We start from the raw sequence: 16,872 nt of genomic DNA, 5'->3' as shown, positions 1-16,872 counted from the left end.
GGATGACTGAGTCGCCTAGTTTATCACTACTGTAAAAAAAGAAAGTGTTTTCTGACCCAGTGAAGGACTTTCCTGTATGAGTAGCTGTGTTATGACAGATAACCATACTTGATGAGGCAAGCCGTAACAAATTAGCTTTGGATGTAACACCAGGAGGGTAATAGGCGGAGGTATCTGCAAGTATAACTGAAACAGTGGGTGCCTGTCCGGCATGAATTCATTATTTTCTGACACGATTTTCTTCTGCAGATCCTGATACATGATCGAGTTAAATGACTTCATAGATCTTGAGGCAGGATAGGCTGTGCTGTACAAGGCAAGGCTGCATTCGGAAACCAAGTTGGCCCCTCCAGCAGAAGTGAGTATAGCCACGGCTTGCAACAGCCGTCCAGCTCGAAAAAGCTGCACTTTTTCTATGAAAGTGAGCCACCATGGTAGGGGAGAGGCAGTGTAAGGGTTTGCATCTTTAACTGTGTGCCCTTTGACTTGAATAGATGCAAGCTGGCATCTTAAAGCAAGAGACAGCAGTTAACAAAATCTTGCAATACCAAAGTGTTTTTCAGTCAAAAACAAAAACTAATCTATCAACCTACAGAGACTTGCATTTTATCTTCACTGTCATTTAAAGTTGTGCTCGAGTATATTGTGCGGAAGTAATATCCTTTTTATTGCTGCCAAAGCCACGACGGTTAATGTAGTGGCACTTGGTTTTATGAAGCCTTTGCATTCATAATTTAGGTACTGGAATTCGCAGGGAACCTGGCCTTACAATTTTATTACTGTACCGAATTATTAAGTTCATTTAACCATAGTGTCTGTTTTCAATTTTGCGTGTGGGGCATTTTTTTTCTTTTTTGCTTTTTCAGGCAGATGTTCCTCTGACTCCCTGCCTGCATTCCGTGAACGGGGAAGTTAGCCTCCACATCGATGGCCAGCGTGTCTTGACTGCATCATCTTTACTGGGAGGACTGTGTAGTCTGCATCGTTCTGGGTTTTCAACATTCAATATCCCAAGAAGGCACACAGAGCTCTAACGTTTGTGGGACATGCCTTTTTGGACCTTGCCAGCACCAAACCACGTGTGAAGGATTTAGAACTAATTAACGTTTATCGCATCAATATCGCTCACTAATATTTGTTTTCAATCTGTAATCATTGGATAGTAGTGAAAAAGAATTCCGTATTATATTTCTGGCTTTTTCTTTTTTCTTTTTTTACTGAAAAGGGGATATTTGATGAGCCGTTCTGTATGCTGATAATACAGCTATCTTTCAGTGAAGCAATAATATTAACAAACTAATTTAACTTGAAACAATTATGTAAATAATATTGGCAACTGGTGTGAAATGAATCAACTAAAAATTATCCGAAAACCACGAATTTCATGGCTTTTTGTTCTCACTCTAAAGAAGCTGTCACGATACCACCCATTCTGTTCTATATCATTGCAATTAACCCGTCAGACTCGGTCACTTTTCTTGGCGCATTTGTGTCTTTATCAAAACGCACTGGTATTTTACGCAGCATATTTCTCGATCTTTATATTACTCATTTATCCATAGCCATCACACTGCAGTCTGTCTCCTACATCATTTATCCCTTGTGCCTTTACCACCTACAAAATGCTTGTTACCTTTCAATATCAAATCGTTGCACAGCTCTTGCTCATTTCACCACAAATTGAAAAATTGTTTTGTTGTTGTAAACCACTGCAACCATTTTTTCTTCACTTTGTGTACTTAGTACTAATGCCTACTGATAAGTTCTGATAAATACTGACGCGTTCTCGATCCTCTAGTATTATATAATGATTTCACTTACCATGCGGTTGTGTTTGTGCCTATCTTTTTTTTCGCGTATTTCCAGTTCTTGTAATAATATTGTTTCTACGGTTTGTTAAACTAGCATCGTATTGCTGTCTTCAAATCCTAACTGGCGTGTTATTTAGCAATGTACCATTTGTGATTTCCAATATGAGGTCGCCATAAGTATTTATTTCGGAACCTCCTTGTGTACACCATGTACCATGTAAACTTGTCTGCGAAAGTTCGTGTGAAATAAACCTGAAATCGAGAAAAACCGTGTGAAATCAGTACTCCCGCAGGGAACTAGAAATTCTCCCTTGTGGCCTTGAAAACCTCCTTTCGGAAACCCTACAAAACTCCCCAAGCTTTCGTCAAACTCCATTCAAAAGAAGTAAATGCTTCCCTTGAACCTCCTAAAAACGCCCCTCAATTAACATAAGTACTTCCAAAGGGAGGCGTAATAGGCTCCTATTCAACCGCCTAAAAATTCCATAAACATCACTTAAAAACGCCCTTCAGGAAGTAAAGAATACTCCATTGTGACCTTAAATTCTCCCGAACATTTCTTAATACTCCCTAAAACCTTCTTTCTATAACCTAAAGCGCCCTGTTTTGAGGAGGTAAACAAAACCTCCCTGTTCCATGTAGTAAAAAAACTCCTACAAGGAGGACCACTAGAGGACAGGCGAAAAAGAACCTCTAAGGAGTATATGGGAGGAAAAAAAGTTTAGAGTGTATCAACCACCACATTCTTTTTATGAAGCTTGAAGCAATAGGAGTAACTGGTCCCGCACTATTATTAATAAAAAATTACTTACCCAACAGAAGTCAGGTTGTTAGTGTGTAACGAATTAACTCTAGGCCCAAAATAACAAATATAGGCGTACCTCAAGGTTCTATTCTCGGCCCTCTTTTTATCATATATTACATAAATGATCTAACTGTCCTAATACTTCAGATTGCTTACTTTATGCAGATGACACAACAATCGTTAACACTGATAAATGCCTCCAATCCCTTACAGAAAAACTAAACAATGACCTGGCAAGCTTGGCAGCTTGGTGCTCTCATAATAAACTACAGATTAATCCTACTAAAACGCGGTTCGTTGTTTTTCACTCTCACCAGCGTGTTATAAATTATGTCCCACGAGTATTTCTGAATCAATTTGCAATTGAAGCAGAAGAATAGGCTGTTTTTTGAGGGGTTCAGTTGGACCATCGGTTGAAATTGCACTGCCACGTTTGTTATCTGAGAAAGAAGATAGCGTACGGCATACGTGTTTTTATTAAGGCCCGGGATGTATTCTCTCAGTGTTCATTACTTTCGTTATACTACGCTTTTGTTCATTCCCATATTAATTACTGTATTTCATCTTGGGCCAATACCTACAGCACCCACCTTTCCTCCCTTCAAACTATGCAAAACCAATTTATTAGAATACTTACCCGCAGTCCTTACCGCAGTGACGCCAAAACACTCCTTCTTGAGAACAACATTCTAAATATTGAAAACAGTTTCAAATACAAGCTAGGTATCTTATTGTTTAAACAAATCAACAATCAGCTTCCTGTGTTCATAATCCCCGAATACAACCTATTAAATACTAACTTCACAAGGTTTGCACGTAATCACAATTTCATTTTACCTCTAGTTCAGTCCAACTGCGGCAAACAAACAGCAGGAAATAAAAATTTCCCAATCAATTGAAAAATTCAAATGAGATCATAAAACGTTCCTCACGTCCATGCCACAATCACCATAATTTTAAATAGTTTTTACTTTTCTTCGTGTTCTTCACCTTTCTACTTTCTGTCCCTCTCTTTTTCATGGCAACCTTTCCACAACCTTCTGCCAATGAATCACGTCATTGGTGGTTGTTGTATATCGGTGCGAATAAAAGTGGTTTCTTTTTGCGCTATCATTTTTCTGTTTTCCAACTTGTGTCGCTATCACAATTGGAATGTTGAATTACTCTTGTTTTCTTGCTGGATAATTTTGGCTTGCTTTCTTTTCTTTTTTTTGCTGTTTTGTTGTGTGTATCGATCTCACAATTTGGAATGTTGAATTACCCTTGTTTTTTTTCCTGTATAATTTTTGCTTTTTTTGTTTTTTTTGCTGTTCTGTTATGGAATATCTTGTGTTGCCTGCAATGTATTTTATTTGTTTTTCGCTACTACTGTTTGCTGCTTCAAATATATTTCTTGTGTTCACTAATATAGGAGGTCCCGTTTCAGTCCCTGACTATGGGACCTCCTTCTGTATACAAAAATTTTGTAATCTATCGATTGCCTCATAAAATCCTCTTTTGATTCTGATTCTGGTGAATTTGAAACGCAAAATGTATGCAGTAATGTGTGCCGTGGGGCCCCTGTACGTGATGACGCGCGAGTAGAACAGCTGCGCACCAGTAACGTAGAATCTTGATTCTGTGGAAGCTGCGGCCAATTCTTCTTACTTACGCAATTCGCGCCGTAAAACGGAGAAACGAAAGCGAAGAAAGCGGTGCAAAAGCGATGCTGCTGCAGCAAGAAAGGTAATAAGTATCGCCAGGCTTTCGCAATCAGAGCACGTAAGCAGAATAAAGTTCTCCGAGACATTCTTTCTGTGTGCCGGGCCTTGCTTACCTCCATCCACGAATGACGCTTTCTACCAGCCGGCATTCCCGAGCTGTGCTAGCAGCAACGCGCAGCTTGTCACCGCAGAAGCCAGCTACTACGTCTCCTGGCTGCAAGCTGCGGTCGGTCGGCAGGAGGAGACCCAAGCACAACGCCACCAGGCCGCTGGAATTGAAGGGAGACACGCGGGTGGCCTTATAAAGATGGCATTGCGGTAAAGTCTGTGAGTGACCTCTACCTTACATTATGAAAAACCCTAGCTTTTCACAAGGCATGCACTCATGCACACTGCGAGGAACCACCGTGGATTCGCGCTATGTGAACACGCTCGCAAGAGTGAAGCGCCGTCGCGTCAACTCAACACCGCCTCTATTGGGCAGGTCGAGTACGGGGCGTGAAAGGACCAGGTTACCGAGAGAAGAGATTTATTTACGGCAACGTCCCAGTTACATGGTTTGCATGTGCACGTACCTCCCATTAGGTGAAAGGGGCGATAAGGCGCCGCGCACCCGTATGCGCGTCGACGCCGCGCAGAACCACCGAGCTCTTGGATCACGGCAAAATCCGGGGCGCGTCGCCATGCTGGTGGCCAGATCGGCTCGCAGCTGCGAGGGAGACGTGGTCCGTTCGCTCACAGGCGCGTACCGCACGCCTGCATGTGAGCGTTGGGTCGAAACAACAGAAGCAGCCTATGGCATGGGCCGGCAGCCGGAAGTCCGTTGAGCGTCTCCCCGAACAGCCCCTCGCGACGGACGCGCGTCCCGCGTCCCGGCGAAAGAGAGTTAGGGCGCCATTCAAATTGGCCAATGAAGTAAGGTTAGCCCCGCTACCAGGGAGGAGCGCCTGCTGCGTGGCATCTATTTATCGCCGCAACGGTCACAAGAGCCTTCGCCTCAGGCAGGAGTTTGAAAGCTTTGGCTCGGCCCAACGCAGTGGCGCAGGGCGAGCTGACCTCGATGGACGAGAGGGGCTGTGCGACGGTACAAGCCGAGCAAGCGCGCAAACCAGAGCGCTAGAAACCAGACTCAGAATGCAAACTTGGGCTAGTTGGTACACTACGAAAACGATAACTCCGCATATAACGAGGACACGCGAGAAGACGATTATACACACAGGACGCAGACTAGCAACTGCTTTTTTAGTGAAAAACACATCATGAAGGAAACTGTGTAATGCGCATGTGTGCTAACCAAGGCCACATAACGATGACAAACAAAAAAAAAGTTGCTGAGACATCTACGCTTGTATCCTACGATGTAAGGCGCGATAACAATATTTCGACTCCCACGGAGCGTGTTTGTACGCAGCTGCTGATTTCCGATCTATGCTTCACGAGCACGAAAGCTTATCGAAAAGAGAAAGGCTAGCAACCAGAGTTTTTAATTACCGCGGTGTAAGAGAGACAGAGACTCTCTGCCCTTCCACCGCTTCAAATTTGAGCGTGAAAGGTTGCAAATGCGATGTGTTGGTCAGTTTGAGCGAAGAGGCGCCACTGTCAGTGTTTCAAAATGTTTACTCTCAGATGTCTAGGCCCGGCTGAACAATACTGCTTTTTTTCATAGAGAGAGAGAGCGAGAGAGAGGGCGCGATAGGGAAGATCTTTGTTCAGGAAGAAATAGTTGTGCTTCAGGAAATTGGGGTAAAGATGGCAGAGAGCTCAAAGGTGGAACCTGCGTTTACGGCACCAGATGCAGCAGCTCCTTCCCATGCCCCCTCAATCAGCTCGCGCTGATCTTGAGGCTCTTTTGCTCTTTTGATTGAGTTGTTTTCCCCTGTTCATATCCTTGGACATGGCTAGGTTGCGCGGAACAGGGTGTATGTTTCCCATACTTTAGCAGAGTTCAAAGTTAATATTTTAGGTTCCCACCGGATACCTGAACGCACATAAATTTACACATAACTGTGTTCATTTTTCGTCCACAGATTTTGTGATTTCTCCGCATTGAGACCTCGTCATAGCAAGGCGAAACATTTTGCTCCTGGGCATAGGATGAGGATTTGTTCTTAACATTCTGCGAAGAGGGCGGTGTGGTAGTCGGGGTCACAAAGAGCCCGATATGTGAGCTCGTGTGCCTCTTGCATAGCGTCTCGTTCCCTTTCAAACCATTAGACCAAGCTGTCCAGGTGGAATATGGATGGGAATGAGGTGCATTATGGATGGGAATATCTTACCCAAGGGTTTTGTATTCTGCCTCCAGAAAACTGTACAATGTCCTTCGTGAGTCTGTAAGGAATTATGCGTTATTTCATGCTTACGCTATTCCGATTGCCAAGAGGTTGGCTACAACTTCCAGTTCTTTTGAGCGTGTTGGTGGACCATGCATTTACTAAGATTTCCGGAGTAGTCAACTACAACAATTGGGGCCTCGTGCTTTCGTACGTCCGGAGTCGGTGTATACTGTGGTGCCATGGTATTAAACTTTCACCGAATGAACTTGAGCCTGCCATAACGCCCCTTTTTGTGTAGGTTGTCCAATTATCGGTAGAGAATACTTTTGATGCGGGGTCACTCCTAGTCCTTCTCGGCGTGCAGTGGTTTCCTTTCAAATGGGTGGTGGTGCCTATCTTCTCTTTTCTGTTTGGGGGTGCCTGTTCATTTTCAAAAGGGGTATGATGACTCCTCCTGATTTTGTTTTCACATCCGCTTTCCTGGTGCTTGGAGAGTGTATTGCTTCTCCGATTTTTTCAAATGCATTAGGAAGACACAGGTTGATGACCTATTCATCGTAATAATCACCAACATCCTATTTAGGACAACTGCAGCGTGAAGGCCTCCCCTATCGACCTTCACCCGCTGTTGTCCTGTGCTTTCCGGTGCATTCTTTGCTCATACGGTTGTTTCATCCCTCCATTGAGTAAAAGGCCATCCACTTCTTTTATGCATGTTCATTCCCGTCTGTGCATGTTCATTCTGGTACCCTGATGGCCCACCCTTTGTTAGTTCGTCTACTGCCGTAGCTGCTGTCCTAGATCGTGTTCCTTTCACTTTCTTTTATGCGGGTAAATTTGCGGTGCGGCAGGCTCTGCAATATTCTGGTCATGGTCAGTGGCTGCAAGGGTCTTACGGTGCTTTTCTCTTTTTATTGTTCTTTCAGTTCGACAGCGGTGGACGAAGAGCCCGTCTAAACACAGCCTTGCATTTTTTTGCAGCGATTCTCCGCAAGAAGATGCCAGAGTGAACGCCGTCTGCGACTGCGTGTTGGCTGTCTGCGCAAGCCGATCGTCAGCGTCAACAGCGCATCCACGGATCTGCCCCGGCCTACAAATGGGACGCAACGTGCCTCTGGCTGATCGGTTCGGCAGCGGTGCACGAAGAGCCCGTCTAAACCCCGCTTTGCATTTTTTGCAGTAATTCGGCGCAAGAAGATGTCAGAGTGAACGCCGTCTGCTACTGCGTTTTGGCTGTCTGCGCAAGCCGATCGTCTGCGTCAACAGCGCATCGTACGGATCTGCCCCGGCCTACAAAAGGGACGCAACGTGCCTCTGGCTGATCAGTTCGGCAGTGGTGCACGAAGAGCCCGTCTAAACTCAGCCTTGCATTTTTTTTGCAGTTGAGCATACTTCTGTAGAAAATATTACTGGAAATATGTGCACTGCTGCCGAACACAGCAAATGTGTTTTTTCGGGTTGTTGACGTTGTTGCTCTTGTTGAACGTTGTTGACTGCACGAAACTTGACCATGGATAAAGACGTCAAAGAAGTGGCGAAGCAACTAGATGAATTCCGGAGGGAGCTACTCGCAGAAATGCGCTCTCTTAGGGAGAGCGTAAAGTTTTGCTCCGACACAACTGATAGCATCCTGGAGATCCAGAAAGACTTGAAGAAACTGAAGGGGGACATGAAAAACCTGATCGTCAAAAACGTTGAACTTGAGCAAGCAAACCAGAGACTACAGACTAGAGTGGACGAGTTTGAGCAGTATCAGACTCAACAATCTTGAAATCAAAGGTATGCCCAGTGACTGCGCTGAGCTGGAGGCTGTTCAGGAAATCGATAAAAAGCTGAATGAGGTCATTGACGAGTCAGATATCGACATTTGCCATAAGATTGATACCCCGAACTCGACGGTCAAAAATGTGCTTGTACGGTTCACGCACAGCTCAAAGCGGAACGAGATTCTTGCCAAAGCACGAAAAGCTCGACTCAGTACGCAATCGCTAGGCTTGCATGGTACTTCAAAGCATGTCTTTGTCAATGAACATGAAAAGGTTAGGTTAGGTTTGAGCGCTGCAGTTCTCGTACCGATGTCTTATGGAAAAAGTTATCAGCAGTTATGAATCCATCGTCTCCGACTAGAACTCATAGCATCACTTTGAATGACAAAGAAATTAGCGGATCGGCACTGGCAGACCTGGTTAGTAGATCCTTTCTTGATGATCCCCTTCCACACAGTAGCCCAGACACAGTAGAGTATCTTGATTACAATAACTCGGCAAGTATTTTTCTTTCCCCTGTTAGTACGGAGGAAGTTGTTTCGATATTTTCCAGCTTTAACAACAGTTCTTCTTCTCATCGTAATGGCTTTCTTATCACACCCATCAAATACGTTAGTGATTTGATAGCCTCTGTATTAACCCATACTTTAACCTGTTATTAACATCGGGCACGTTTCCCTCGCGTATGCAAATTGCTAAAGTTGTACCGGTTTTTAAAAAGGGCGATAAGAACCGTGTCCTTAATTACCGCTCTATATCTTTGCTCCGTGTTTTTTCTAAAGATCTCGAGAAAGTAATTCTAACACGCCTAATCAACTTCGCAAATAAACATAAAAATATAACTCTTTTTCAACATGGATTTATTAAAAATCGTTCCGCCGAAACAGCTTTGTGTGCCCAAAAAGATTTCATTCTTCGCAACTTTGAAAATAAAAACTTAGTACGTGCCCTGTTTGTTCACTTCAGAAAAGCATTTGACTGTATTTACCACAAAGTTCTTCTAGCCAAAATGAACAGGTACGAGGTAAGACGTCAAGCATTGGATCTTATACAGTCTTACTTGTCTCATCGCTGTCAATATGTTGACGTTAACAGAAGTACCTCTGAACTATTACAATTTTGTTGTGGCGTACAACAGGGCAGCATATTGCGGCCGTTTTTGTTCATCCTATATATCAACGATATTATTAACATTAGCTCACATGTGTTTTTTACCATTTATGGTAAAAAAAACATTGACAATATAGCTAATAAAAAATAAGTAGTATATTTAGGCCGGACTCGACGAGGGAAAAAACAAGAAAAGACAAATAAAATAACAGGTAATGCAATGGTATACATGTCAAACTTAGTAATATTCAAAAGATCACTAACGAATTTTTACTACATGGAGCGCACTAAATCGTGCATCTAAGTGAAATTTCTAAACACCTAATGCCGCAAAAAACAAAACCAGGCATAATTACGTTCACTCAGTAGGAAACACACAATCAAGCAAAAAAGAAAAGGCCGAAATAAAGTGAAATGTAACATAAATTAAGAAAAACCCAGTGCAACACTACAAACATACCTTCCCCAAGAAAAAAAATACGCGAAAGTTCACCGAATAATACTAAAAAATACAAAAAAAATTTCACTATGGCTATTCTGTACCATTCAGCATTCTAGAAGAAGCTTTTTAAGATGCCTTTTAATTGATGATAAAGCTGATAGAGATTTAATTTCATCCGGCAGGCTATTCCAGTTTGCAATAGCTGAAAAATGCGAATTCATTTTACCGTAGTTAGTGGAAACACAAGGAAGCAAATAATTAGAATTAGCAGCGAACCTAGTAGGGTTAGAATTAGCCAGATATTTTAAATCAATAAAGTGGAAAAGAAGTTTCTTGTTTGGAAGTTTAAATAACAATATAGCTAAGTTATACTGGAAGAGTTTTTGAACCGACAATAGAATATTCTGACGAAGAAGTGCGAACGCATCAGTATAAAATGTACTTTTAGTGAAAATGCGGATGGCTTGGTTCTGAATATGTTGAACAGATGATATGTGAGAATTATACGCGTTACCCCAAGCAACAATACCAAATGTCAAATGGCTGTGAATGAAAGCCACATAGAGGGACAGAAGTTCTCGACATGGAAGGACCTGTCGAGCCTTAATAAGTGCTCTAATACCATATGCAGTCTTTCGCCTTAGGTGGTTGAAATGAGTACGAAGTTTGAGATGGGTATGGAGACGCACGCCAAGGAAAATGACATGATCAGAGACAGAAATTGAGTCTGTGTCCAGCGAAACTTCCGGTAAAAATGGGACGTGCTTCTGTTCAGGTCTCAATACCATAAATTTAGTTTTCGATGGGTTAACGATGAGATTATTAACGTGGCACCAATTCATAGCTTTTCTTAACACATCATTCATTGTGAACATGAGGTGCGGGAGTGATTTGTGAGCACATGATAAAGTGGTGTCGTCGGCATAAAGAACAATTGAGGTGAATGAAGGTGATCCACGATGTCATTTACATAAATTATGAACAGTAAGGGACCCAGAATGGAACCTTGGGGGACGCCTTGATGGGTTATTTTTGTACGAGCAAAATTGTCGCCATGTAAACCATGCCCTCTGTATTAATTAGGTAGTTTTGCAAAAAAGTAAGTGCAGGGCCCGTTATGCCGTATAAGCCAAGTTTGTAAAACAAAATATTATGGTTAATAGTGTCAAAAGCCTTAGTAAAATCAAGAAACACTGAGCCTACAAGTATAAGCCAGAGTCTATTGATTTTCTAAAATAATCTGTTAGAGATAGAAGCGCAAGGCTAGTCGAGCTTGAAGCACGAAATCCAAATTGATGGGGCTTCAGGAGGTTAAATTTATTGAGGTAGTTATGCCATCGATTTGCGAACAACCGCTCAATAATCTTCCTAACACTTGAGAGTATAGAAATAGGTATGTAGTTAGAAATTAGTGATCTGTCGCCCTTCTTGAACACAGGAATAATTTTTGCCTTCTTGAAAATTTGCGGGAAAATGCCACTTTTGAAAATAAGATTGACTATATTGCTAAGCGTATTTGAAACGAGATTGGCAACAAGTTTTAAATGGCAGGCACGAATATTATCTAGTCCGGCACCGGTATCTTTTAATTCCAAAATTATTAGGCATAGTTCTTCAGGTGTGACGGGAAAAAGATAGAATGAATGACAACGGCGATGCACATTACAATGGGGTGAAGAATCCTGTAACTTCGGGAGGGAAAAAAATATTCGCGAAATGCGTTAGCAACATTACCAGAAGAATTATGAATGACGCCATTTCTGTTTAGTTCCGACACAGGTACACTACTTGAGGACCTGTTCAAAAAATTATTTGACAAGTTCCATTGTTTTTTAGGGTTATTCTTATTTTTATCGAATTCAACTTCGTAACAGCCTTTTTTTTGCAGCCGTCAGCAGTGAATTTAAAATCTTGGAATACCTCTGATATCGCTGAGCTAGTGGCAAGTTTTTCTTTTTGGTCTTCCGGTATAAAAGGTTTCTTTTTGGTCTTCCGGTATAAATTTTCTTTTTTGCCTATACTTAGTAGTAGCCCTTTCGTAACCCAAGGGTTGTGGGGGTAGTTGTCCTTTTTTTACATTTTACTGTTGAAGTGCTAGCGGACACTGCTTTGTTTATTATATTACAAAATACTTCTATAGCTTTTTCCACATCCTGTAAGGTGTCGATGCAAGACCCGTCAGTTGTGGAAATGATTTCAACAAAGTTTTCTCTGTTGAATACTGAAGTGGAAAAGCAAGGGTGGGGGGGGGGGTTGCTACTGGAGCATTAAATATAAGGAATACGGGATAATGGTAACTGATGTCTGGGCATATAACCCCAGATTCTGGTGCGGGTGATATGTTAGATAAGGCATGATCCAGTAGTTTCAGAGCCAAGGCGCGTACATCTAGTAGGCTGTTTTAATAATGATTCGTAGCCAGATCCACTAAACAAGCCAATATAGTCCGCGGTCGATTTAGAATCTGTATCTAGAAGGTTGATAATAATGTTCCCTACTATTAACACATTCTTGTTCTCCAATGACAGTTTACAAAATACTGCATCAAGGTTAGCAAAAATTCGGAACCGGATGATGACGGTGAGCGATAAATACAATCGAGCACAACGTTTTTATCAGCACCATCGAAAAAAGATTTGACTAATTCAAGAAATACCGATTCACAATGTGTAACGTTTAACGCGATGTCAAACCTGCGTGAATACGAGATTACTGGAGAGATAAAGATAGCGGCACCCCCGTGGCTACTAGTTTCACGATGGCGAAATTCTGATTGAATATGTGGAAAGCCCTATAAGTTACAGTCATCATTACTCAGCCAACTTTCTGATAGGCAAATAAAGGAAAATGAATGTTCGAGCGCCGTAAGAAATGAGCTAATATTGCCATAGTTTTTATGAATAATTCGTGCGTTAAAGTGAGTGAGTGAATTATGCTGGCACTGAAGAGCAAGTTTTAGTCGATCTGGGGAAGACAGAGCCAGACCGGCGGAGGGCGCGGAATCATGCGCAACGAACTAGAGGGGGCCTTTAAGAAAATATTTTCACGTCAGACTCAGTGGCTATACGAAAAACTTTGCTCTCTTCGTTCCAGCGTGCCTTGATCTGACAGTTTTCCGTCCACAACAACTGCCACTTTTTTTTCTTTCTTCAGCACAAGTGCCTCCGCCAAAAGTTGCTTGTTGGTAATCGTCAGATGGTCGGTAATGTAAACGTAACTGTCACATACTTCGGGGAAGCCGATCTGATTAGCATGCAGGCGAGCTTTGCGGGCCTTTCGTATGAATTCGTTTTTCTTGTCTCGTGAACAGAAACGAGCTATGATGTTCTTTTCTCCAGAGAAGGTAGGCACTCGGTGGATTGTATCAATGTCTGATGCTTCTAGAGGGCATTCAAGTGGCTCACCCACTGGTTTCAAATTAGCCACACACTCTTCACCTTTGGTGACCGGCACACCTTTGATTTCAATATTGTTTAGACGACAGTACTGTTCAAGGTCAGACATTCGTTTTTCAAGAGCTAGATTGCGTGCCGTTAATATCTTATTCGTTTCAACTACCTCAGCAAACTTCACTTTCAAGGAGTCATAATCATCACTAACAAACTCGACAGATTTTGCTAGTTCTACGTGATCACCAGCACCTATGGCGTCAATCTTTTGCTTTAGCTTAGTGATACCATCCTCGACTAGAGTTTCGATGCTACTTTTTAGCTGGGGCTCAAAGGCATCGATTCCTTTAGCAAACTCAGCACACGAAACCATTGCGCACACCGAAAACAGGCAGAAAAAACAGCAGGCAGTTGCGCAGTAAGCAGCAGTTGCGGTAACACTGGGTCAAAGGACAATCGCAAAAGATGCCAAAACCAACCTGCACGAGTCAGTATAGCTTTTAGTGGTCGAACTTTTCGCCGCAACCACTGCTCCAAAAATCCAAACGTTGTGGACGTAAGGTAAAACGGCCATCTTGTAACCCTTTCCCCGTTCGCACGTTTTCTTCTTGGTGCGTGACTCGACCAGAAGCTTCTCGACAACTGCCAAGATAAGGTCGCAAGGAAACCCTGATTCCTTCAGCCGCTCCACCTGTGAGCAGAAACTCGCCTCACCTTGGCGTGTGCACGAGCACCGCAAAGCATTCCTCAGAGCTGACGTAGCGATCCCCGTTTTTGCCAACTTGGTATGTGCTAACGTGAACGAAAGCAGTCCTTTTTACTGCAAAGCAGTATATGTCTAACCCCCCCCCCCCCCCCCCCAGTTATAATACCGGTGTCATCGATTTACTCGGCGCCGCTGTCTCACCAGGGCTGACACCTCTTTCACAACTATTTTCCCCTCGCCTCCACAAATGCCCCTTTGGCAAGTTGCGCAGTCGGCAGCTAATGGCGGTATTTCGGTTATCAGATGACTGCAAAAAATAAAGAGAAGCATGGATTGCGTAAAAAATGCACTCACGATTACTAGACTCCCTAACATGAAATTTGTGCGCAGCGCGAGTGCATGCATTCCTCTCGGTCTCGGCGCATTTTTGCTGCGTCTCAGGAAGTGTTGGCATGATCAGCGAACGTACGGCGGCATGGGCTACTCTGGTGCTACCTCGCAGTGCGCCACCGCCTCCTGCCAGCATGTTGCAAATATTGTTTGAACCCCCCGTGCAAATGTCACGTGGTTCGGATTAGCCCCACACAAGGGGGCCGCGAGCATATCGTGTTTGACCCTCCCGCGCAAACTTCCCGTCGTTTGGATTAGTGGAGAATGGAACAGCTGGGGAAAGTGTCAGGGGGAGGGTGCTCCTTGTTGGCGACGCGTGAGACATGCGTAAGGGCAAGGCAGTGAGAGAGATGACTCGGTAGCCGCAAGCCCTAACCGCACGTAGCCCACTTTACCCTTCGCGATACGCACCTCTCCCTTTTCTTTCTTTTGTCGCTCCTGCGTTCGCTCAATCGGTTACGTGGGCATAAACAGACGTCGCTCCCGCGAAACGCAGGTAGCGGCTGCCAAAGGGCTGCTCCTTAAAACGACCGAAACCCGCCGTCGCCGTTTCCGCTCAAATTCACTTCGCCAAGTTGCTGCGAAATCCTCCCGGTAGAGGAGAAACTTCGCCAGTTGGAACGCCAGCTGGAGCCCATATTACTGCAAAGCAGTATATGTCTCACGCGCAGTTTTCATTCCGGTGAACTCGGTGCCGCTTTGAGGCTGCTCCTCGGCACCGCCAAGAGAAAGTGTTTATTAAAGTGAAAATATTAACAAGGCGAAGTTTTGCCTCTTGACAGAAGGCACAGGTCTCACCGGGAGTTAAAGAATATTGAAGAAAAAAAGAAAAAAAGGGCAATGGAAAATAAATATGATAACAGGCTAATAAGACTATGTACAGATGTACAGACTATATACATACACACGCAGGTTATATACAGATTATGTACATCCTCCGCAAATTTTAATTATATAGGTGGAGCGACGACCACTCGGCATGTCAGCGCCTTATCACGGTGTTCACCGGCAAAATAGGCGAGGGTACGCGCACGCGCATGGGACTATCTGTTGTGGGAGCGTCGTCTGCTCCGTTGTTCTTCTCAGGGCAACACACCCCCTGTTTTTCTTATCTTGCAAGGCCGTTTCGCTATTGCCACAGGTAGCTAAGCAGCGTGGGACACAAAGTCATTCAGATGCAGTGGCAGGGGGTGTGCCAGTGGCAGGGGGTGTGCTTAGCAGACGACACTCATACAGCAGATAGCCCTATGCGCGCGTGCGTACTCTCGCCTATTTTGCTGCGGAACACCGTGATAAGGTGCTGAAATGCTGGTCAGTCGTCGCTCCCACTATATTACAAAAATTTGGGAGGCTGCACATACACACGCACTCACAGATACACACACGCACACAAAAGGGATAACAGGGGGTGAATAGTGGGTGGGGTCTGGCTTCGACAGTTCATGGGCGGGTGTTGAGGCACGACTTGTCGAAGTACGGAGAGCAGCCTGAAGACCTCTCGGTGCGGCATGCAGGGTTGCCGAGGACGTAGGATGTCCTCTGCAGTGCTTGAGGGCAGCCTCAGCCGCCGGTACCCAGACACTAGTTTGTTCCGAGCACCAGCGTACCCGGGGCAGGAGCAGAGGACGTGATCCAATGTCTCGGGGGGGGGGGGGGGGGGCAGTGGGCAGAGGTGACCCTTATTTTACAACTGTTATCACAACGATTATTCCCCTCGCGGCCAGTGATGCATCTTTCACAAATAGTGCAGTCGGCTGACAGCGGCCGTAGCGCCGTTATCAGATGATTGCATAGAATCAACACCGGCGCGAAGGTGTGTAAAGACACCCGAAAGCCGCCGCCACCCGCACCGCCGAGAATGTAGCCGAGACCGTTGCCGGTTCAAATTCCACCTCGCCCAATTTCTAGGCGCCACTGCCGGTTGAAAGCAACTTGTCCCGTTGGAACGCCAGCGTTGGCACATGGTTCCTGTTTAGCTTGAAAGCGACTCTGAGCAACACTGTCGCGTCGGCGGCCCTCGTTCACCAGCTGGTCATAGAACTTCTGGCGGAACAGTAATAACCTGTCTTACTGTGGTCGAATATAAAGTCTTTCTCTCTCCATTCACCAGTGTATTTCACGCCTAATGAGGCGCCTATCCCCCGTTACCTGTTTAGGCGTGCACGGTTGGGGGTGAAGGGAAGGACATGCACGCACAGTAGGGCTTAATGCCGCTACGTATGACGTACCCTTCGGGGTAGTGGGAGATTTAAACATGGCAGTCCTATGGCTCAATGCGCCCAGTCAACTGTCCTCCGAAATCAAGTGGTTTGGGTCTGGGTTGGTGTGTTGCATAGACAATGAGATGCCGACGGCTGATCAACGAATGGGACACCAACATGCGTGTCCACTAGCATAGAGGTCGAAGCCCTCACGGTGTTAACTCGCTATGGGACGGACCGATGTCGCTCGCTTGGAGGGAGAAGAACGGAATCTCA

The 16,872-nt window shown here is 44.5% G+C and overlaps 1 protein-coding gene across 1 annotated transcript in view; it reads right to left on the bottom strand.

The window, feature by feature from the left end:
• Nucleotides 1-16,872, bottom strand: part of LOC144168770 (pecanex-like protein 4) — a 473,206-nt gene that overhangs the window by 89,935 nt on the left and 366,399 nt on the right. The window contains exon 17 of the mRNA XM_077697735.1: nt 4,433-4,588. Coding sequence (XP_077553861.1) covers nt 4,433-4,588 — 156 coding nt within the window. The remainder of the gene's footprint in view (nt 1-4,432; nt 4,589-16,872) is intronic.

This window comes from Haemaphysalis longicornis, unplaced genomic scaffold (genome assembly GCF_048455015.1).
Source record: "Haemaphysalis longicornis isolate Haplotype H1 unplaced genomic scaffold, Haemaphysalis longicornis Haplotype H1 scaffold_2, whole genome shotgun sequence".
Classification (NCBI taxonomy): domain Eukaryota; kingdom Metazoa; phylum Arthropoda; class Arachnida; order Ixodida; family Ixodidae; genus Haemaphysalis; species Haemaphysalis longicornis.
Note: the sequence above shows the minus strand (reverse complement) of the source record. Positions and strands in the feature narration are given on the sequence as shown.